Source organism: Lactuca serriola, chromosome 9 (genome assembly GCF_051521515.1).
Source record: "Lactuca serriola cultivar US96UC23 chromosome 9, Lser_US96UC23_V15, whole genome shotgun sequence".
NCBI classification, from domain to species: Eukaryota; Viridiplantae; Streptophyta; class Magnoliopsida; order Asterales; family Asteraceae; genus Lactuca; species Lactuca serriola.
Window position 1 is genome coordinate 211679907 of NC_136416.1, and position 22679 is coordinate 211702585.

Sequence of the window (22679 nt, forward strand, 5' to 3'; positions counted from 1 at the left end):
GTTGTGTCGGGTGTTCCTTCTTTCCCGTCGCCGACATCAAGTAGCCACGATGAGAATGTTGAAATCATGTGTTGGTCTTGTGGATTAAGATTTGGCCTTTAAAGACACATGTTTTCGTTCAATTTGTAAAGCTTGAAATATTTCCATAGATAAGATCTTGGTAACGAAGATGCTAGGATTGTTGACTTTGAAGATTTAGGTATTACTGGAAGTGTCTGCCTGAAGTCGCCACCTAGTAAAATTGATTTTCCACCGAAAGGTTGATGTATATTATCGAATAAGTCTTTCATTGATCTGTCTAATGACTCGAAACATTTTCGATCATTCATTGGTGCCTCGTCCCAAATAACAATAGATGTTTCAGCCAGTAGTTGAGCAAGATGAGTTTTTTTGTTTATGTTGCAGGTGGTATTATCTGTTATATCTATTGGGATTTTAAATCGGGAATGAGCTGTACGACCTGAAGGAAAAAGTAGAGATGCAATACCAGATGCTGCAACCGCCAACACAATATTGCCTCTGGAACGTAAGCCTGAAATGATTGTTGTCCATAAGAATGTTTTTCTTGTTCCTCTATGTTCGTATACAAATGCAAACACTTGTTGGTTTGAAGAGATAGTAGACATGACGTGTTCATAGATGATTTGTTGTTGACAATTGAGGCGTGAGCGACAAAACTCTTGCTCGGATGCCAACAAATGTCTATCATAATTTTTCTCCTCCATAAGCAATCTATTATGTAGTCGTTGAAGTAATTCAGAATTTGGTAATGGTAAGTCGTATTCTGATAAGGAGGAAGGAGAAGATCCCGAGCGAAGTAGCAACTCTAGCTCGTACAGCACAAATTGTCTCAGTTCATCATCATTTGTTATACCAAAGTTTCGTTGTCCATCATCCGCCATTTTGTGCCATTGTTCATTCCATAGCAGTATAGGATCTGATATTTCACAATACAAAAGCATATGTGTGAACAATGATCGCAACTCTGAGGCAGTAGCCCAATTTGAGGCTTCTTCAAATGTAAATGTCCACTCTTTGTCATCACCTGGTAATCCTAATGTTTCACATGCACCACGAAATGTTTGACACAGTTCACCATTCATTGTTCGTATACAGTCATAAGATCTGCAACCCTTTTAATGAGCTAAGAGTATACGTAGAAAAAAGGTTTCTCCGGAACGGGGATGTATGTATATAAGCCTTCCTATTGCAGGAGTTTTCTTTGATGATCATCTTATCCAACATTTTTTTTGCTGCATGCCATCTGTATTTAGTAAGATAATCAACGTAGGTAAGATCTCGACCTCTACTGTCGTTGTTATTATTGTATAACCATTCTATAAGAGTAGTGCAACTGTTGTACGTATTTTGAATTATGTTTTGTAGTTGAGCATTATCTCTAAAACTGATATTTTGCTTGTTTTCTAGATGAACAGTGAGCACCTGCACAGCTGGGTTTCTATCATGGATAACAAAATTAAAAATTCTCCATGCGGCCTCATGTGAGCATATAAATCTACCATCAAGGAAGTTTTGAATTTCATTCAGATGACGCTGATTGTTTTTGTTAGTAGCGGAGTTAGAATTTGTTATTGTATAATGCACACGATCAACACCCTTTGATATATACTTGAAGAGATATTTGATAAGCATATTCCAACCATAATATTCAACGTTGATATGAGCCATATAATGTAAACATAATTCGCGGTTGTATGGCACGACATATCTATTGTCTATTTTCACATTGTTCTTAATTACATGAAACCGATTTGGTTGTCTTCTGTATTGAACATACCCGTTGCTGTCAAATGATGTTTGTTGTTGGTATTCTTTCGGATAATGCTTAGAACATAAATCTGACACCATCCATGGCGCACGTGGGTTAAGTATACCACACGGTCCATGTATCATGAGATGTGTAACAATCTTATACAGATGAGGTTCTAGAGTGGGATTTGGTATTTCAGCGGATATGTATCTATCAATTTCATCTGCTTCTTTTATTCTATATGGAGTAGTGACCCATAATAGTAAATGACAATGTGGAAGTCCTCTCTTTTGAAACTCAATGGTGTATAAATCTGCGTAGAAGTATTGAAGAAAGTTAAGTTAATGTGAAGTATAGGAAACTTTTAAGGTGAAGAATATTAAGTAACAGGGGGGCAATTAAGAGTACCTGCGCCTACTTCACCAAAAGGTTTTATGGAGTTGAGAAAGTCAATTAGTGATCTAACCTTTATTTGGAAGATTATGGTGATGATATCTGGACGATCTTGTGCTTTGAGGGATGGAAATTGTGATATATATATATATATCTTTGAATTTCAGGCCACTTAACATTGCATGTAAATGTGATGAAATATTGAGGATTTCCATGTACTCGACAAATAGCTAAAGCATCTTGGTAGTGCTTGTACATGTATCGTGGGCCACCTACAAAAGACGATGCCAGTATAATCCTTTTGCCAATATCACGACCTTCAGTATCACCACGTTGAACTGCATCGTGTACGCCCTGAAGAAATTCAGTACGAAAGACATTTTGATTCTTCCTTATGTAGTCTAGTCGACTCTCTTCAATGCATACGTGGGCGTCCACCAAATATTGTTGTAGAAGGCGACCTGCCCTAAGTAGTAGTGTATATAAGTTGCACCGATCATGTAACATATAACTATAGTACATGTTGATGGTCAATTTTTTGTGTCGTGAACTATCATCTCCACGAAGAGTTAGCTTTGATGACCATCCAGCTTCACCATAAATGAAAAGTAGTGGGTATTGCAATGCCATGTAGAATGGGTGAAGTTTGGTTATACGTTGAGGGCTACCATCTTTGTGTCTAATAATTATGTCAAAGGTGTTACATGTTGGGTCATCATCAGACACAATTACACCGATACAACCAGGGGATGGCTTATCATAACGTAAAGCATTTTCCGAGCTATAAAGATAGACGGTAAAGGTGGGTGCATCGGTCGTCGAACAAATATCTCTAGCTATTCGAAAAAGCTTAATCGATTCATTCGAAGTGTCTAAGGTTTTTAGAAGAAGGGTAACCGTTTCACGATTAAGAGGTGTTCGATTTTCAAAAGTAAAAGCACGAAGCCTATTATCAATTTCATTTTCAGTGTCATAAACGTACATTTGCAGGAATCGTGGTTTCTTGTTAGGTGGTGGGCATAGACTACCAAGCCAGTGATGAATCTGGCCTGCAATCTTGAAGAAAAATGGGCCAACACCGTTGTTTATTGTGTCATCTACCTTCCCACCTAAAGAGGTCATAGAGAACATAGAATTGTAGGCTCGAATGTTTAACATGAATTCAGGTTGTTGGAATAGATGTACAATTGCTGCAGGAAGTTGTGTGTGAAACGGGATAGCCACACGACCTCCTTTGCAACATTGCATGTACTTTGGACGTTGATTATTAGAAGCAGCAAACGCACGCTCGTCATACCAAAAGCAAGCACCACAAAATTCACAGATGTTGTTGCAGTCACCATTATCTATGTAAGAAGAAGCATTAACAGATGAAGCACGAAGCAAAGTAGAGTGATAAGCAGCTTGTGTTGATGATTGACAGTTATGATTCCCCTCAGATGAAGTACGAAGCATAGTAGAGCGATAAGCAGACTGAGATGATGATTGATAGTTACGATTCTGATTTGATGTTGAAGGAGCATTCGATGGGTCAGTAGAATCAAACCGTTGTCTCTTTGTACGTGGCATTTGTGTCGGACAGCAAGAAAGCAAGTGACTTTTATAGATGGAGGTAACACCAAGAAAGTAACAAAGAAGCAAAGTAGTTATATGGAGGGATTTATGACCAAGTTTCAATAGACATAAAAAACAATAATGGAAGTAACATGTCAGTAACTTACATTTTTTAATTCAACAATTGTTTTAATTTTTTAATCTCATGTATATTGTGCGACTTTTTTTTTTTAATTTTTCATTAGTAAAGAAACATATTTTGTATAGTAGAAGTATATATTAGATAGTCAGTGGATATTAGATAGTTAGTGAACAGGAAAGCATACCCAAGTGTAATGATGGAGATATTGCAGCAAGAAGTTGTAGGCGTTATTGGTATAAAGTTCCGGAAGATGGCTTCGAGTATGATCAGTATCTACGACAAAGAATAGTCATAAAATTAAATATTTCAAAATATAGTACAAATTGACAAATTAGTTGGAATAAAAATTATAAAAGTCTAATTTGAAACGATGTGATGTTGGTATGGGTATTCTATATAGCTGGTTTTAAATCCAACAAAAAAAATATTTTTCCATATGTGGAATAGACATTTTATGAAACATGTGGTGTGCGTTTTTGAGTTTCCAACAAAAAAATTATCTTTCCATATCTGAAATAGACATTTTATGAAACATGTGGTGTGCGTTTTTGAGTTTGTCAAGGTCGGTCTTCAAATATCTGTGATAGGAGGCATATCATTTGAAACTCCAATGGAAATTAGGATGGAAGTAGAAGAAATTGAGAAAGCACATCTTATCAAACAGGTGGCGTGCGTGTTTTACTTTCTTAAAATTTTTGTAACAAAATGGCCTTACCAATTGAAAGTGAAAGGGTAGCTGCAAACTGAAACTTGCATGTAAGTGGAGAGCGAGCCAGAGAAAAAAAGAGGTGGTTAGAACCTGAAGCAGAGGCGTTGGTCTGAGGAGCGATGATGGTCAACACGAAAGGGAAAGCACGATTACAGTGAGTTGTGTGGACGCGGGCGTGAAGGTACGTCGTGTAAGAGAGCAGCAAGAAGACGGTGAAGAAAGGCGGTAAATAGAGTGAAAAAAGGTAAAGCAGATAAAGTAGATAAGGAAGATACATGGCAAAATCGGGGAAAATAGAAAGGACACGATAGCAACAATCAAGGGATAAAAATAGAAGCTGAGATGAATAGTAATACCTCTCACAAACCAATTTTGGTAATTAATATATATATATATATATATATATATATATATATATATAATAAAAGATAAACCATGTTTCAGATGAGGAAAGTTGATGTGATATATATGAAGATATTACCAATGAGAGAGAGAGAGATCTCCCTAATTTGGTGGAACATGATTTGTTTTAAGGGAAATTATGGAAAATATAATATCAAATCATGTATTGAATGTAAAGGACATGATTTTCCTAACTTAATCGACTAGGTTAATTTTTTTAGCATTAAGTAAAAAAAAGAAAAGAAACAACCTAATATAGTTTAATAGCTTAACCCATTAATTAAGTTTTTTATACATTAAGGCCCTGTTTGTTTTTCATCTGACCGAGTTGGTTCAGACCTATTGGTCTGACTCGGTCAACAATAGTTGTTTGATATAAAAACTTGACCCATCTAACTCGGAAATAATCATCTGACCGGGAAAGGGATTCAATACCAGCTGACTGAGGAAAGCAAGAAACGTTTCCATCCTGTTACCCTTGTCCTAACACATCGCCTCCTTTCTCTCGCAACCAGCAAGAATCCTCCAGCAAGCACCGATCGAAGTTCCTCCTCGTCTCATCAGGTAAGCATCAATTTCTCCCTCCTCATCTGATAATAGTTCCGATTTCTACCATGAACGATTGTTGTTGTCTCGATTTCTGCATCAATTTCATCCATTATTCCCGATTTCTGCATTGATTTCATCCATTATTCCCGATTTCTGCATCGATTTCTGTCATAGTTGCAACTATTGTTGTGAAGTTTGTAATAGATTAGGTAAACTCACTTTTCTTTTCTTTTTAATTTCATCAGATAAAGATTATTGCATTCTTTTTATTGGGTTGTTTATTGAAAATGCTTGGGATTACAAATGTGTGTAGCAGGGTCAATGGTTGGTGTTTGTTATGTGCATGTGTTTTGGTGGTTGCAATCATAACAGTTGGCGTGAGTTGTGTCATGGGGACTTATGAAAGTGGATTGAAGATTGGAAGATTGGTATTCAAACGTTAAATTGAATTCAAGGATTTCATTACAAAATGCATTGCTATGTACAATGCTTCCCTAGAGTTGTCTGGAATTCAATGGTGATGGATATTGACAATATTGCCCTTTTTGAAAATCATGAACAAAGTTGTAATCTAGGGTGAAAATTATTAATTGATGATTGAAATATGGTTGCAAAAATGAGGTTTTATGAGATTCTATTGTTGTTGAAAGTTTTTTCCTGTTAGAATTTTGATTGTTCTATTGTTGTTGAAAGTTTTTTTTTCCTATTGAACTTTTGACTTTTGTTGTTGAGATTGATAAATGTTCAGAATTTGCAATTGATTTGGTTGTTGTTCAGTTCATGTTTGTTGTTCATATGATCATTTGTTAATGATGTTGATAAATTTATATGTTTATTGATTTTTTTTATTATGTTCTTGATGAATTCATCCTTTTGCTTATTATTGTTGAAAGGGTAAAATGGTCATTTTCATCAGTAAGCATATGCAGTCAGATTAACAATCAAACAACATAATTTCTTACTCAATTAGGATTTCTTACCCAGACAGATCTTTCCCAGACAACGCTTTTTCAGTCAGCAACTATCAAACGGGGCCTAAGACATTTAAGTCAAAAAGAAACAACACATAAATCCAACTGATATATAAGAGCCCTCTTTTTAATTTAATGCATACAAGATGACTTAATAACATGGGCGTCTTTGAGGGTGTGCGAGGTGAGCGACCGCACCAGACCCACGTCATGAAGGGGGGCCAATTTTTACATAAGATTCATAATAGTAGGCTAGTAATCCAGGTCCGAAAACAAAATTGATTCAAGGGTATTGTTACCAGGAGAAAGTCGGTTCACCCTCTGATTCTCGCCAATCTAAGTCGTAAGTCCCTATAACATTACTCCTTCTCTTGAACCCGCTAATTAATTCGTTGAGGGTGTGTGTGTTTGATTGTTGATTAACTGATTGTTTCAAAATCAGTGAGGGCCTTCTGATTCGGAAGTCGAATTTGTAAGTTTCAAGATCCAATAAGATCACTCAATTTCATATTAGTGATTAACTGATTGTTTCAATTTCAAAAATTATAATCGATTTTCTTGTAAATATGATGCTCACTTCTAGTGCTTCAAAATTAGAATCGACCTACTTATGTTGTTTCTTATGTGTTTATTGTTTTAATTTCAATCAATGACGTCTTTTAAAACAAGATTTGAACAATAAAATAAATATGAAATAATTTTAATTTTGCTTCCAAAAACTTGAAGGGATTTGATGACAAATATATTAACTTGTGTTGTATCCGTCTTGAAGTTACACTCAAATATGGTGAGCAATTAGATGTTGACGTCAATAAACTTAATCTGGAGTTATATCTGGTTGACGAGTTCTTACCAAGTGAAACCACTAACCCACTGATGTTTTAAAGTATATGAAGAAGTCAATTGTTTTCCTGATGCATAAAGAGTTTGCTGACTATTCTATTAATTGTGGCGCCTGTAGAAACAAGCTTCTCAAAATTAAAGTTGTTAAATTCCTACTTACGGTCAAGAATTTCACTAGAAAGACTTAATGACTTTGAAATGATAGATTCCGAGAACAATATATTTGGTAGATATTGAGAACAATATTTTGGAGAGTATTTATTATGACAAGTTGGTGAACAACTTCGATTCTAAGAATGCTATTAGAGCATTGCGATTAATGTAACTATGTAAGATTATATAGTATGTTATCATTTTTTTTCTAATTATAATTGACTTACATAATATTAACGAATTTTGCTTATATATAAAAAAATTATGTTTAAGGGCACAACTTTATTTTCCGAATAGGGCCCTCAAAATCAACAGGACGCCCCTGCTTAATAGGTTAAGCGGAGATAATTAAGTATCATTTGATCAAGTTGAAGTGTGTTGACATGGCATCTACTAAAATCTTGAACCAAAACCTAAGCTCATTTTGCATTTAGCCTCACTTTGTAGTTACCTTTACATGCAAAAACAAAAAGAATCTACATCTATATATGATTATATATAACAACCAATGAAACTTGTTAATCAACTCAATTGTCCTAAATGGGTAATACTATGTTGAATCAACTAAAAGAAGTTTGGTGGGAGATTGGGAATTTAAAATACATGAAGTTTTATTCTTAACTTAAAATATGGGTATGAGCTTATAATAAATGCCATTAAAAGTTTTGAGGATTATTTGAAATGTAGGATTGGTATGGAGCAAACACTCAAGGACTCAAAAGATGGGTGTCACCATAGTTGCTCTTAATTGATCCATGGTGGGCAATTAGGCATATTAGTAAAGTTCAAGATTTCTCATGACCATGTGAAGATTGGATCATTGCTAGTGTTGCTTCAGATAACATTCTTCAAATCTGGTAGATGGTTGAAAACATCTACCATGATAAGATGATTAGGTAGATCTGAATACATGTTAACTCACTCTCAAAACAAGGACAACAAATATTACTTAGTTCACAAGGTTTTATTGCCCTTAGCTTAATCTGTGACATCCCCAAAATCTCGGCCATAAAAGACCGATTTTCATTTATGCTTTTAAAATAATTTCAGAGTAAATCCTTTTGATTTGAAAGAGTTGCGGAATTTGCTCCCAAAAACAAAACGTGATAAAACAATGTTTACCAAAGCATTTCATAAAAGAAATGTATTTTCATTATATAATCAAAACCCGGGATGTCATGTTCCGATACAGACCATAAAGCATAAACGATAACATTACAAGTCATTCAACAAATATATACATATATAGACTTGTAAACAAAACAACTTGATGGTTCATCCATCTTATGCCCTTGCGCCACTTCCTGTAATACAAATAAACTGAGTGGGTCAGGCTTGGGAGCCTGGTGAGTATATAGGGTTTTCAACCCACAATAAATAATTATATTTAATTTCCACCAACCAACAATAACCCAATTACCCATTCCCGTTATTCTCACTTTACGTCCCTAAGACAACTAACATAAGGGACCTAGTCTAAGAATATTTCATCGGGGCGACAACACATGCTTCGGGGGTTCCTCAGCAATATAAGTCAAATAAGGCAACCATGAGGGGGATCGAATACAATGAATGAACACCTAAGTTCATTAACACCTACAGGTTATGAGCCTGTTAGCGTTCCACTGGACTATCTAGAAAAGTCCGTGGTCGTCATCTAAATTCCGCTAGATGACTGGATCAAAACAACATCGAGGCCTCTCATCTGTTTATTACACACCAACTATCTACCCATGTTCTACCCAACATATTAGTAGATAAAATATACATTTTTATACATACTTTTAAAACCTGTATATCATGCTCAATCAATACATTTTCCACATAACAGATGAGACACACACACATAACACGTATTTCATAGAGAAATAATCAGATTTATAAGATAGAAGAAAGTTAATATACATTCACACATATAACAACAAAGTATACACATAACTCGTATTTTATATATAATACTTCATAATTATGCGTTAGAAGAAAGTAACTACACACTCACTTGATCAGAAGATGATCGGACAACACTACGACTTGTAGAAGTAGTATTCTTCGGCAGATCTGGAAGATCTTCACAAAAACCGGACTCCTCGCGGGCAGAGCTTCGGCTCGGGAATCTTACTTCTCGGGATCTTCGGGACCTCGGGACTTACTTCGGGGCTCAGGAATGATACCGGGGCTTCGGGATAATTCTTGCATGAAAAACGATGCAAAAACGCGAGAAAAATGGAAGAAATGAGCAATGAACTCGGTTGCCCTCTACCTCCTTTTATAGGGGCTGGAAGTTCGAATTACGTTGGGCATAATCTGAAATTACGCTGGGCGTAACGACGATAAGGTCGCTGACTCCCCCAAGGATAATATCGGTTAATATATATTTAAATTAAATATCGAAAATATTTAATAAACTTCAAAAATTCATATCATCCTCATACGAACTTCGTTTTCGACGTTCTTTATATACCCGCGTAGGTGAGACTACTATCTACAACTTTCGTTTAGACTCCGTCGGCTAATTTTGACTTTATTTTTATTATTTATTTTTAGTAGGTCGGGACAGGAAAACTCCGTTATAAAACCATAACTTCTTCATCCGACGTCCGTTTTCGCCTATCTTTTTATCGTTTTACTACAATTAATGAGATCTTCGATTCTCATTTAGATTGTTTCGGCTAAAAACCGCTCGATCTCAAATCGAGTATTCGGGCTGCATACTGCTAAGTCGAAACTTCGAAAAATCATAACTTCCTCATACGAAGTCAGATTTGGGCGTTCTTTTTATGCACGCTCTCGGTTTAACGAACTCTAAGACTTTCGTTTAGATCACTAAGGCTAAATATTTCTCTAACATAAATTTCACTTTTTACGTCATTCAGCGTTGTCGTTTTGTCGCGAAACTTCGACAGGTCATAACTTCTTCGTTATAACTCGGATTTCGGCATTCTTTATATCTTCGAAATCCTTGTTTCGACCACTACATCTTTATGTAAAGATATCGGGCTTATCTCACACTTCAATTTTGACGCTTAGTTTTATCATTTATTAATTATATCTTTATAATTAAGTAATAAGCACATAAATACACATAATTCACATAATACTCAAATATTTCATCATTAATACTCCAAAAAGAGTTACAAGGGTTAACCTAGACTATTACATCAATGATAACGCTTAGCCTGGAAACGCGGGCGTTACAATTCTCTCCCCCTTAGGATGATTCCGTCCCCGGAATCACACATCAACAAACAAATGTGGATAGCGACTCAACATGTCATTCTCCGTTTCCCAAGTGAGATTTGGCCCATTCGAATGTTTCCAACGGACAAGCACTAATTCGACCATCTTGCGTCGCAACTTCTTAGTCTTTCGGTCAACGATTGACTCTGGTTCTTCAATTAACCTCTTGTTTTCATCAATTCTCAATTCAGAAATTGGAATTATATTAGGAACTTCTCCCATGAACTTCCTCAAATAACACACATGAAAAGTGTTGTGAATTCCATTCAGTTATTCGGGTAATTCGAGCTTGTAAGCTTGGTTCCCAACCCTCTGAAGAACTTTAAACGGTCCAATAAACCTTGGACTCAACTTTCCCCTTTTACCAAATCTTATAACTCCCTTCCACGGAGAGACTTTAAGCAAAACCGAATCTCCAATTTCGAAGGTCATTGGCCTTCGCTTCTTGTCAGCATAGCTCTTTTGATGATCTTGAGCTGCTAACATTCTTTCTCTAATTATTTTCAACTTTTCAGCGGTTTGATGGACCATCTCGGGACCCATAAACTGCTTTTCCCCAACCTCAAGCCAACAAGACGGCGTACGACACTTCTGTCCGTACAAAGCTTGATAAGGTGCCATCTTTATGCTCGAGTGGAAACTATTATTGTAGGAAAATTCTACCAAAGGTAAATGTTCATCCCAATTACCTAGGAATTCCAGGGTACATGCTCTCAGCATATCTTCAAGTGTTTGTATCATTCTTTCACTCTGACCATCAGTCTGCGGATGGTAAGCTGTACTTAAACATAACTTGGTACCCAATTCCTCTTGTAGACTTTTCCAAAATCGTGAGGTGAAACGACTATCACAATCCGACACAATCGTTAACGGAACACCGTGAAGCCTCACAATTTCCTTCACGTAAGAATTCACGAGCTTTTCCATCGACCATTTCTCATTGGCTGCTATGAAATGCGCACTCTTAGTGAATCGATCAACGACCACCCAAATCATGTCGTGACCACTCTTTGTTCTGGGTAGTTTATTGACAAAATCCATCGCAATGTCTTCCCATTTACCCATAGGCACAGGAAAAGGTTCTAAACTCCCATATGGTTTCTGATGTTGTGTCTTGACTCTCGCACAAGTCACACACTCGGCCACATACTTTGCAACATCAAGCTTCATCGTCGGCCACCAGTAGTAGGGTTTCAGGTCCCTATACATTTTAGTGTTACCCGGATGAATCGAGTACATGGTCTTGTGAGCTTCTTCCATCAGAAGATCTCTAATTCCTCCAGACTTAGGTACCCAAATCCGATCTTGGAACACCTTCAGTCTGTGACTGTTTATACCGAACACTAATGTTTTACCCAAACGTTCCGCCTTTCGGTCATTCTTCTCTAAAGCTTCTTCTTGAGCTTTCTTTATACTCTCCACAATTGTTGAGACAACTTCTATTCTTAATGCTCTTGGCCTCTTCCTTTCAAGATTGACTTTCCGACTGAGAGCATCAGCAACAACATTAGCTTTACCAGGATGGTAAAGTATCTCACAGTCGTAGTCCTTGAGGAACTCTAGCCAACGTCGTTGCCTCATATTTAACTCTTTATGATTAAAGAGATATTGGAGAATCTTATGATCAGTGAAAAGTTTACACTTCGTGTCATAGAGATAATGCCTCCATATTTTCAGAGCAAAAACTACCACTGCCAACTCCAAATCATGAGTCGGGTAATTCTTTTCATGCTCCTTCAGCTGTCGAGATGCATATGCTATCACCTTTTCTCTTTGGGTCAAAACACAACCCAATCCAACCCCAGACGCATCGCTATAGACAGCGAAGTCTTCAACTCCATCAGGTAGAGAAAGTATCGGTGCCTCGCATAGCTTCTTCTTTAGCTTCTCGAATGCTTCTTTATGCTTAACAGTCCAAGCATAAGTAGCTCCTTTGTGGGTCAAAGCTGTTAATGGAGTAGCAATCGAAGAAAAGCCTTGGATAAACCTTCGGTAATATCCGGCTAATCCTAAAAAGCTTCGGATCTCCGTGGGACTTTTTGGTTGTTCCCACTTCATTATAGCTTCAATCTTTGCTGGATCAACCATTATCCCTTCTTGGTTGACCACGTGACCCAAGAATTGGACTTCACGAATCCAGAAATCACATTTGGAGAACTTTGCATACAGCTTCTCCTTCTTCAAGACTTCCAACACTTCTCACAAGTGTCTGCCATGCTCATCTTGGTTTTTCGAATAAATCAGAATGTCGTCTATGAACACTATCACAGATTTATCAAGGAACGGATTACAAACCCTATTCATCAAATCCACGAACGCTGCTGGAGCATTGGTCAGTCCAAACGACATAACCAAGAACTCGTAGTGTCCATATCTAGTTCTGAATGCAGTCTTCTCGATATCTTGCTCTCTTACTTTTAGATGATGATATCCTGACCTTAGATCGATCTTCGAGAAATAGCTCAAACCTTGCAATTGATCAAACAAGTCATCAATCCTTGGCAACGGATATCTATTCTTTATTGTTGCCTTATTCATCTCTCTGTAATCAATGCACATTCTCATACTTCCATCTTTCTTCTTCACGAATAACACCGGAGCTCCCCAGGGCGATGAACTAGGTCTAATGAAACCTTTGTCCAATAACTCCTGAAGTTGCATCATCAGCTCCTTCATCTCCGTCGGTGCTAATCGGTAAGGTGTTTTTGCTATTGGCGTGGTCCCTGGTAACAAGTCAATTCTGAACTCCACTTGTCTATTAGGTGGTAATCCAGGAAGATCTTCGGGAAATACTTCTGGATAATCACACACCACTGGAATACTCTGCATCACCTTCTTTTCCTTCTTAGCATCGATCATCAATGCTAAATATGATGTACATCCCTTGGTCAAACACTTTCTGGCTTTCATTAGAGAAATGATTCTAGAATTTACTCGCCGTTTGTCCCCGTACACCATAAATGAATCTTTCCCAGGCGGGTTTACTTTAACTATCTTCTTCTTGCAAAAAATTTTGGCATCATTGGCGCTAAGCCAATCCATTCCCAGAACGATGTCGAAACCATTAAGTTTGATAGGCAATAATTCCTCATGAAACTTATTCCCATTAAGGTCGATTAAGATGTTTTTCATACGATGGCTAACAGGTACAAACTTGCCACTAGCAACTTCGACTAATAAAGCATTATCTAGTCTATCAATAGGCAAGGCTAGTTTTCTACCAAACTCATGCGAAATAAAGGAGTAGTTGGCTCCAAAATCAAACAAAATTTGTGCAGGTAGTTCGTTTACGAGAAAGGTACCTGAAGCGACATCAGCTTCATCTTTTGCAGCCTCAAGTGTCATCTGGAAGGCTCTCGCCTTCGGCTTTGGTGGAATGTTGGGCTTAGCTGCCTCCTTCTTCTTCGGACAGTCTTTCAAAATGTGCCCCTCTTCATTGCAACCAAAACACATCCTTTTGTTGTTCGGACACTTATTGGCAAAATGCCCAATTTTCCGCACTTGTAGCAGGTTACATCCTCACTACATTTCCCAAAGTGCTTCTTCTTGCACTTATCACACCACTTCGCTTCTCCTCCTTTTCCTCCACCAAAATTTTTCGAATCAAATTTCGAAAATTTGCTTTTCTTACCGGAACCAGATGTTCCCTCAAACTTTATCTTCTCACCAACCTCAACCTTGTCGGTGGTTCTCCCCTTAATCATGTTCTCAACAGACTTGGCAGCCCAGATAGCTGCCTCTAGAGTATGTGCCTGAAGTACTGGCACCTCGTACTCCCATGGGAGTCCCTTCGCATACCGGTCCACCTTTGTCAGCTCGTCTAGGACGATACGCAACGCAAACTCCATCTTATCGGTGAAGTTATTGGTGTATTAATCAACTGACATGCTGCCTTTCGTCAATGCCAGAAACTTATTCTCCAACTCCAACAAATTTTGGGCCGAACAAAACTTGCGTTTGAACTGCACCAAGAATTCTGCCCATGTCAATTGCAGTGGCTCATTAGGGCTTAAAGTTTTCCCTAGAGTGTTCCACCAACGAACGGCTCCACCTCGGAACTGACGCACTGCATAGATAGTCTGCAACTTGCCTCTACAGCCACAAGTCATGAAAGCTAACTCCATTTCGGAGATCCAATCCATAACTCCAATCAGATCCCCCTTTCCATTGAAGGTCAATGGTTTGCAAGTTAGAAAGTCCTTGTACTTGCATCCCATTCCATCATTCCTTCCATCATGGTTGTTTTGCCTAACTATCGGTGGGTTGGCTTGACCAATAGACCCACTGAAGTTTCCACCTTCCGAGTGCCCTTCATTTAATTCGGGCTCTTCCACACGAATTGATAGTTCTTCACGATTATGTTGAAGCAACCACCTAGTTTCATCCATCTGACGATCCAACATTGTTTGAATCATCATTTGCACACCAGCCATGGTTATTGGCTCAGGTGCTGCTGCTACGACATGTATTTGCTCAATCACTGGTGGTTGATTCCTGTTTTCATCAGCATTTCCAACTCTACTTCTTGTTCTCACCATTTTGATATACACACCGAATAAGGTAAAATTAGATCCTCATTCACGATAGATATTCAAATCTTCCTTATCACTCCGAAACGTTTACATGCTAGTTCTAATATCGTAGACGTACGCTTAGAATCCTACACACATAAAGTTTCTAGATCCGGTCGGCAACAGACCATAGATCCGAACAAATAATATCATATATGGAAACATATAACATTTAGCACATAAAGCATTTTAGGCAAGTTTCCTAAAATAAACTAGTGCTTGTGTCTAAAACATAACAGACACATATCTCAAAATTTCACTTATCATTCTAAGTTTAAGTCTAGAAATCCTACAAATTCCTAGTTCGCTTAAACTAATGCTCTGATACCAACTGTGACATCCCCAAAATCTCGGCCAGAAAATACCGATTTTCATTTATGCTTTTAAAATAATTCAGAGTAAATCCTTTTGATTTGAAAGAGTTGCGGAATTTGTTCCCAAAACAAAACGTGATAAAACAATGTTTACCAAAGCATTTCATAAAAGAAATGTATTTTCTTTATATAATCAAAACTCGGGATGTCATGTTCCGATACAGACCATAAAGCATAAACGATAGCATTACAAGTCATTCAACAAATATATACATATACAGACTTGTAAACAAAACAACTTGATGGTTCATCCATCTTATGCCCTTGCGCTACTTCCTGTAATACAAATAAACTGAGTGGGTCAGGCTTGGGAGCCTGGTGAGCATATAGGGTTTTCAACCCATAATAAATAATTATATTTAATTTCCACCAACCAACAATAACCCAATTACCCATTCCCGTTATTCTCACTTTACGTCCCTAAGACAACTAACATAAGGGACCTAGTCTAAGAATATTTCATCGGGGCGACAACACATGCTTCGGGGGTTCCTCAGTAATATAAGTCAAATAAGGCAACCATGAGGGGGATCGAATACAACGAATGAACACCCAAGTTCATTAACACCTACAGGTTATGAGCCTGCTAGCGTTCCACTGGACTATCTAGAAAAGTCCGTGGTCGTCATCTAAATTCCGCTAGATGACTGGATCAAAACAACATCGAGGCCTCTCATCTGTTTATTACACACCAGCTATCTACCCATTATCTACCCAACATATTAGTAGATAAAATATACATTTTTATACATAGTTTTAAAACCTGTATAGCATGCTCAATCAATACATTTTCCACATAACAGATGAGGCACACACACATAACACGTATTTCATAGAGAAATAATCAGATCTATAAGATAAAAGAAATTGAATATACATTCACACATATAACAACAAAGTATACACATAACACGTATTTTATATATAATACTTCATAATTATGCGTTAGAAGAAAGTAACTACACACTCACTTGATCAGAAGATGATCGGACAACACTACGACTTGTAGAAGTAGTATTCTTCGGCAGATCTGGAAGATCTTCACAAAAACCGGACTCCTCGCGGGCAGAGCTTCGGCTCGGGAATCTTACTTCTCGGGATCTTCGGGACCTCGGGACTTACTTCGGGGCTCAGGAATGATACCGGGGCTTCGGGATAATTCTTGCATGAAAAACGATGCAAAAACGCGAGAAAAATGGAAGAAATGAGCAATGAACTCGGTTGCCCTCTACCTCCTTTTATAGGGGCTGGAAGTTCGAATTACGTTGGGCATAATCTGAAATTACGCTGGGCGTAACGACGATAAGGTCGCTGACTCCCCCAAGGATAATATCGGTTAATATATATTTAAATTAAATATCGAAAATATTTAATAAACTTCAAAAATTCATATCATCCTCATACGAACTTCGTTTTCGACGTTCTTTATATACCCGCGTAGGTGAGACTACTATCTACAACTTTCGTTTAGACTCCGTCGGCTAATTTTGACTTTATTTTTATTATTTATTTTTAGTAGGTCGGGACAGGAAAACTCCGTTATAAAACCATAACTTCTTCATCCGACGTCCGTTTTCGCCTATCTTTTTATCGTTTTACTACAATTAATGAGATCTTCGATTCTCATTTAGATTGTTTCGGCTAAAAACCGCTCGATCTCAAATCGAGTATTCGGGCTGCATACTGCTAAGTCGAAACTTCGAAAAATCATAACTTCCTCATACGAAGTCAGATTTGGGCGTTCTTTTTATGCACGCTCTCGGTTTAACGAACTCTAAGACTTTCGTTTAGATCACTAAGGCTAAATATTTCTCTAACATAAATTTCACTTTTTACGTCATTCAGCGTTGTCGGTTTTGTCGCGAAACTTCGACAGGTCATAACTTCTTCGTTATAACTCGGATTTCGGCATTCTTTATATCTTCGAAATCCTTGTTTCGACCACTACATCTTTATGCAAAGATATCGGGCTTATCTCACACTTCAATTTTGACGCTTAGTTTTATCATTTATTAATTATATCTTTATAATTAAGTAATAAGCACACAAATACACATAATTCACATAATACTCAAATATTTCATCATTAATACTCCAAAAAGAGTTACAAGTGTGGATAAATATTTTTCACAAAGATATACAATTTTCATAAAAATCTGTTTAAGTTGAAGTGTTCAACAACTTTTGATCACATTTATCCATGTGAATTACAGATCAACCTACATATCCCTCTACCCCACTTGTATATTGAATATTGATGTTGGTTTCCAATAACTTTTTTATGGCTTTAATCCAGGAGAATCTTGATGTATTCAAGCAAATTGTATCGTGTAACACCAGTATACAATATCTTGTATAACATTTGGCAAACCACAAACAATTACCTTCATATGCTAATGTCTTGCATGAATCTTCTAATAAATGAAGAAAACATTATTGTCCATAACTGCATAACATGTCACATCAAAGGCCAACAATATATCTTTAGATTAAATTACATCTCCAGTTTCAAAATGTTTTTACAGTTGGGTTTCAAATCAAGAATTTGGACAACTTAGAACTATTAACTAATGGATGCATTCCAGAATAGAAACACCTCTCCAAAAATAGGCGTATGCCATTTAATGTAACAAGCACACGTTATTCTTTAGTAAAATGCGAAAGAACCAATGAAACTTGTTAACCAACTCCATTGTCCTAAGTTAGTAATACTATGTTGAGCCAACTAAAAAAGGGGTAAAAAAGTCTAGTGAGGGCTTGGGAATTTAAAGCATATGTAGTTTTATTCTTTACATAAAAATATGGGTATTGGTTTTTTAATAAATTTTGTTAAAATTTTGAGAAATACAAGATTGACATGGACATGATATGTAGTATTGAACATCACAGAAACAAGTTGTACTGTTTTTAGTATACATTGGACTAGGGTCAATGACACAAAATATGCAATTTTTTCCCGCACAAAAAATGGAACAAGATGGGGCAAAACCTCGATCTCAATCTCTTATCTGCACAAAAGACATTATGTCTATATTGTCATTATTGAAAATAGCTTCTATGACGTACCCGAGTTAATTATAAAATGGTTTCATGACCCATTTTATGTCAAACAAGTATCAAATGACTTGTAGTGTGTATAAATTCCGAGACATTATCAAACATCATCTTTATCCAATAGATTGGTAAAACACAAAATGTTTCATAATTTGCAGTTCATAATTGATAATTATGTACCAGGTTTTGCAAACAAGCATTTGGCATACAAATTTACAATTTCAAATGCATTTGGAATACAAATTTACATTTTCAAATGCACAATAGCAGCTTAAAAGTTAAAATTATGAATTGTTAGAAGCATCCCAAAAAGAAACACCTCTCCAAAAATAGGTGTATGCCACTTTATGTGAAGAACACACGGTATTCTTTAGTAAAAGGCGAAAGAATAGTTCGCTTTGTGCTCATCACATGGCTTGCATGATTTCATTAGGATGGTGGAGGGCCTTATTTATAGAGCTTAATTGTTTCAATGGTAGGTTTCCATTCAACTAGCGATGTGGGAATGCAATTGAAACTCTATTGACTTTACTCTCTACTCTTTCCCATCAAACTTCCCATAGTCCCTGCATGCTAAAGGTAAACCAATTAATGAGAGGTTGGCTTGGCTTGGGTTCACTTGCTAAAATTTTTGTTCCAAAGAAAGGAAAACTAAGTGATCACTAAAATCCAAGGATGAATGTGTTTATGAAATCAGAAAAGTTTTTACATTTTCAGATTTTATCTAATATGTCATTACATTTTTTTAGACTAATATAATTTGTTTTTTTCGTTGAAGTCATTATTTACCTACTAAAATTGGTTAGCAAGCTACAAACGAGTCCATTGTCCACTCCAAAACAATCCAAAATAGTCCCCCATGATACACCCTCAAATGAAAAAAAAAACAATCATTTTATCAATGTTTTTTTTTTTAAATTGCAATGACTTTCAAGTAAAAGACCAAAATTGTACTACAAATGGCACGATAGCCCCTTGAATTTGGGATATATATATAAAGAAACAGGAACCAATCGTGTGTAGAAGACATGATTCTTTTTTTTAATTGTTTGATTACCAAAATATAGCTAAGATTTTGATTTGACGAAAGAAAAAAAATGTTTTAAAAATAAAAATTCTTTGGATGTAAAATTCATTTGTTTAAATGTCCTTGTAATTATTTTACTAATATATCATCCTACTTTCATTTCTATAATGCACCTATAGATGAAATGGAAAGAAATGAGAGTATTATTGCTCTAATGCACAAATAATGAAAGTATTTTGCTACTTTTTGCAGTTATAACCATCTAAGACACTTTTCTACAATTTAAATATATTCAATATCTAGAACCAAGATCTCCATCTATAAAAGTTTATATAAAAAGTATTTAGTTTAGGATGGATTAGATGCAAAAAAATAGCAATGTAGTTTCGTCGATTTGTTCATTATAGCATCTTATTTTCAATTTTTCATCATAACTAATAAGAGTCAAAAAAATCTTCATGATAAAAAATTTCAGACCTAATAAAAAGAACATAAAAGGCCTCCACCTAGACAGCTCAAGTTTATAACAATTGCTAGAGGCATCTCCAAAAATAGGGGTATGCCACTTGATGTGAAGAACACACGGTATTCTTTAGTAAAAGGCGAAAGAATAGTTTGCTTTGTGTTCATCACATGGCTGCATGAGCTCAAAAAGATGTTGAAGGCTCTTCTTTATACAACTTGTTTAAGTCGTAGATTTCCATTCAACTACAGATGTGGGAATGTGGCAATATTTCTTTATTTTCCATTATTATATTATGATCACTTTGTGTTAATAGTAAATGAAAGTTGGTGTTTTAGTTAGAAGCAAATGGTCCTCCAGATACTATGATAAAGAAATCGAGCGTTGCACGAATCTTTAATGGTTAAACAAATGAAAATTTTGTAATTTATGACACTAAAACCTAGAAGTTTTCAAATATAAAATCTATCAATGTTACTAATCAATTACCAATCTTTTCAATCTGTAGTTGTTGAAATACAAAACCTTTCTCAAATGGCCTTTGCTGTGAACTTAATGGAAACAAAACTAAATGTCTAAATCCATTAAGACACCCTTTTGACTCCTTTAATTACCCTTGTCTTCTACTTTCTCACTCCATAACCACACAATCTCTTATCATTTTCATTTCATGTGCCTAAACTTGTTTAATATATTTTTTCTGTTAAATCCTGTTTGCAATGTAAAGATTATTATTTTTCCAAAATTAAACTTCTTTATAAGTTTGTAGGAAAAGGTGTACTTAACCTTTTCTTACACTTGGATTTTTACTTTTTAGTATGATGATCACATAAAATGTGCAAACTTGCGTAATTTTCTTTTGGGGTTATTAAATATTATGTTTATTTTAATTTGTAAATAGCTTTACGACTATGTAGTTTGTTTAATCTATAACGAATATCTGAAGTTAGTTTTATTATTTTAACTTTTTTTAGAACAAGTGAAATATATTTAAAACCAGCAAAAACTACAAAAATGTTATTTAGCCAATCAACCCAGAAAATTTGCAATGACTTTCAAGTAAATTTTAAGGGATTTTTTTTTTTTTTCTGTATGGTTTATTTTCGTTTATTTTTTATCCTATCATCTTGTACAAATGTTTATCATAGAAGGGGTAAAACCGTAAAAAACAGGAACCCGTCATGTGTGTAGAAGATATGATTCCTTTTTTTAATTGTTTGATAGGAGAAAAAAAAAAGATATTTGTAATTTGTAAATGTATAAATTTTGTTTTTTACATTTGGGCTTTAATTAATATTACTTCTGTCAATGGATAAATTAGATTGGGCTGAAAAACAGGAACAAAAAAGTTCCATTGCCGGGAATCGAACCCGGGTCTCCTGGGTGAAAGCCAGATATCCTAACCGCTGGACGACAATGGATTGATGTTTGGATGAGGTATTTTCTAAGATTTATAATATTATTATTACTCTTAACTGAAAGTGGAAATCTTATGTCATTTTACATTTACTCGTGAAAATCACTTTTATTGCAAAAAATCTCTTTCCTCTTAAAATAAAGATACCAAGATCAATTTCGTCAATCACTTAAAAATAGGAAAAGTAACTTTTGCAACACTCGCAAAACTCCTCAAATGGGTTAAAAGTTAAAACTCAAAACTATTGTTTATTGATATTGTTAGTAAAGAAAAAGTTTTTATACTATCCTTATTGTATAGATGATTAATTAGTAGCTAAATATTTTATTTCACCTATATACAAGTAGTCAAAACTAGCAATTCCTATTCACCACTGAGAAAGACTAAAACCGATACCAATTTATTTTATAACGAAATTCAATATGTTATAATATATCTTTGTGGGTTTCCTTTTAAAACTATGGAGGTGTTAACTGTTTAGCTTGAAAATATCTCACTATGGATGAAATACATGCTCATGTCCTGACATGTTCTTCGATCTTCTTCTACAAGTAAACAATGTTAAAGATAAAGTGAACTGATGATTAAATCGTTGGAAACTGTTTCTTTCCTTGAAATTTATTTAACTATATGTGAGTTTTTCATAAATAATTTCACAAGAAAATCCAATAGTAGCCACTTAAGAAGGTGTTTGGGATAATTTATCAAATTGGATTTTTTGGATTTTTGTTTTTTTTTAAAAGCCAAAAATTTAAAAAGGTGTTTGACAATTCCAAAAATCCTTTTAGATAAACTTTTTGGCAGGAAGAGAAAAAAGAGTTGTTTTAGAAATCAAGAATTGATGACTTTTGATTTTTTGGTTTTTGCTCCTTTAAATGTTAATCTAAACACATTAAATTTTTTTAAGTCAAAAATCGAAAAGTCTTTCTATCAAAAAACACTTTTTACATTAAAAACAATCACAAACACCCCCTAAATGTCTTGGACACAAAAACAAAAGGCCATAAACCACATTTGTATTAAAATTGTTCGAATTCTTAGAAGTTCGA

The 22679-nt window shown here is 35.7% G+C and overlaps 2 protein-coding genes, 2 non-coding genes and 1 pseudogene across 4 annotated transcripts; all 5 read right to left on the minus strand.

Annotated features, from left to right (window-relative positions):
- Nucleotides 1-98: 98 nt before the first annotated feature.
- Nucleotides 99-1103, minus strand: LOC145076514 (uncharacterized). The gene has a single exon (XM_079022360.1). The coding sequence runs from the start codon at nt 1101-1103 to the stop codon at nt 99-101; it is 1005 nt and encodes a 334-aa protein (XP_078878486.1).
- Nucleotides 1104-1116: 13 nt separating this feature from the next.
- LOC145076516 (uncharacterized) lies at nt 1117-3733 on the minus strand. Its single transcript, XM_079022361.1, has 3 exons — nt 2384-3733; nt 2180-2237; nt 1117-2084 (listed from the first exon to the last, which is right to left on the minus strand). The coding sequence occupies exons 1-3, from the start codon at nt 3731-3733 to the stop codon at nt 1117-1119; spliced, it is 2376 nt and encodes a 791-aa protein (XP_078878487.1).
- Nucleotides 3734-19022: 15289 nt separating this feature from the next.
- LOC145077404 (U5 spliceosomal RNA) lies at nt 19023-19140 on the minus strand. Its single transcript, XR_013693151.1, has one exon. It is a non-coding gene; the product is annotated as a U5 spliceosomal RNA (small nuclear RNA).
- Nucleotides 19141-20278: 1138 nt separating this feature from the next.
- On the minus strand, nt 20279-20389 carry LOC145077407 (U5 spliceosomal RNA; annotated as a pseudogene).
- A 1173-nt stretch (nt 20390-21562) lies between these two features.
- On the minus strand, nt 21563-21634 carry TRNAE-UUC (transfer RNA glutamic acid (anticodon UUC)). The gene has a single exon. It is a non-coding gene; the product is annotated as a tRNA-Glu (tRNA).
- Nucleotides 21635-22679: the final 1045 nt, after the last annotated feature.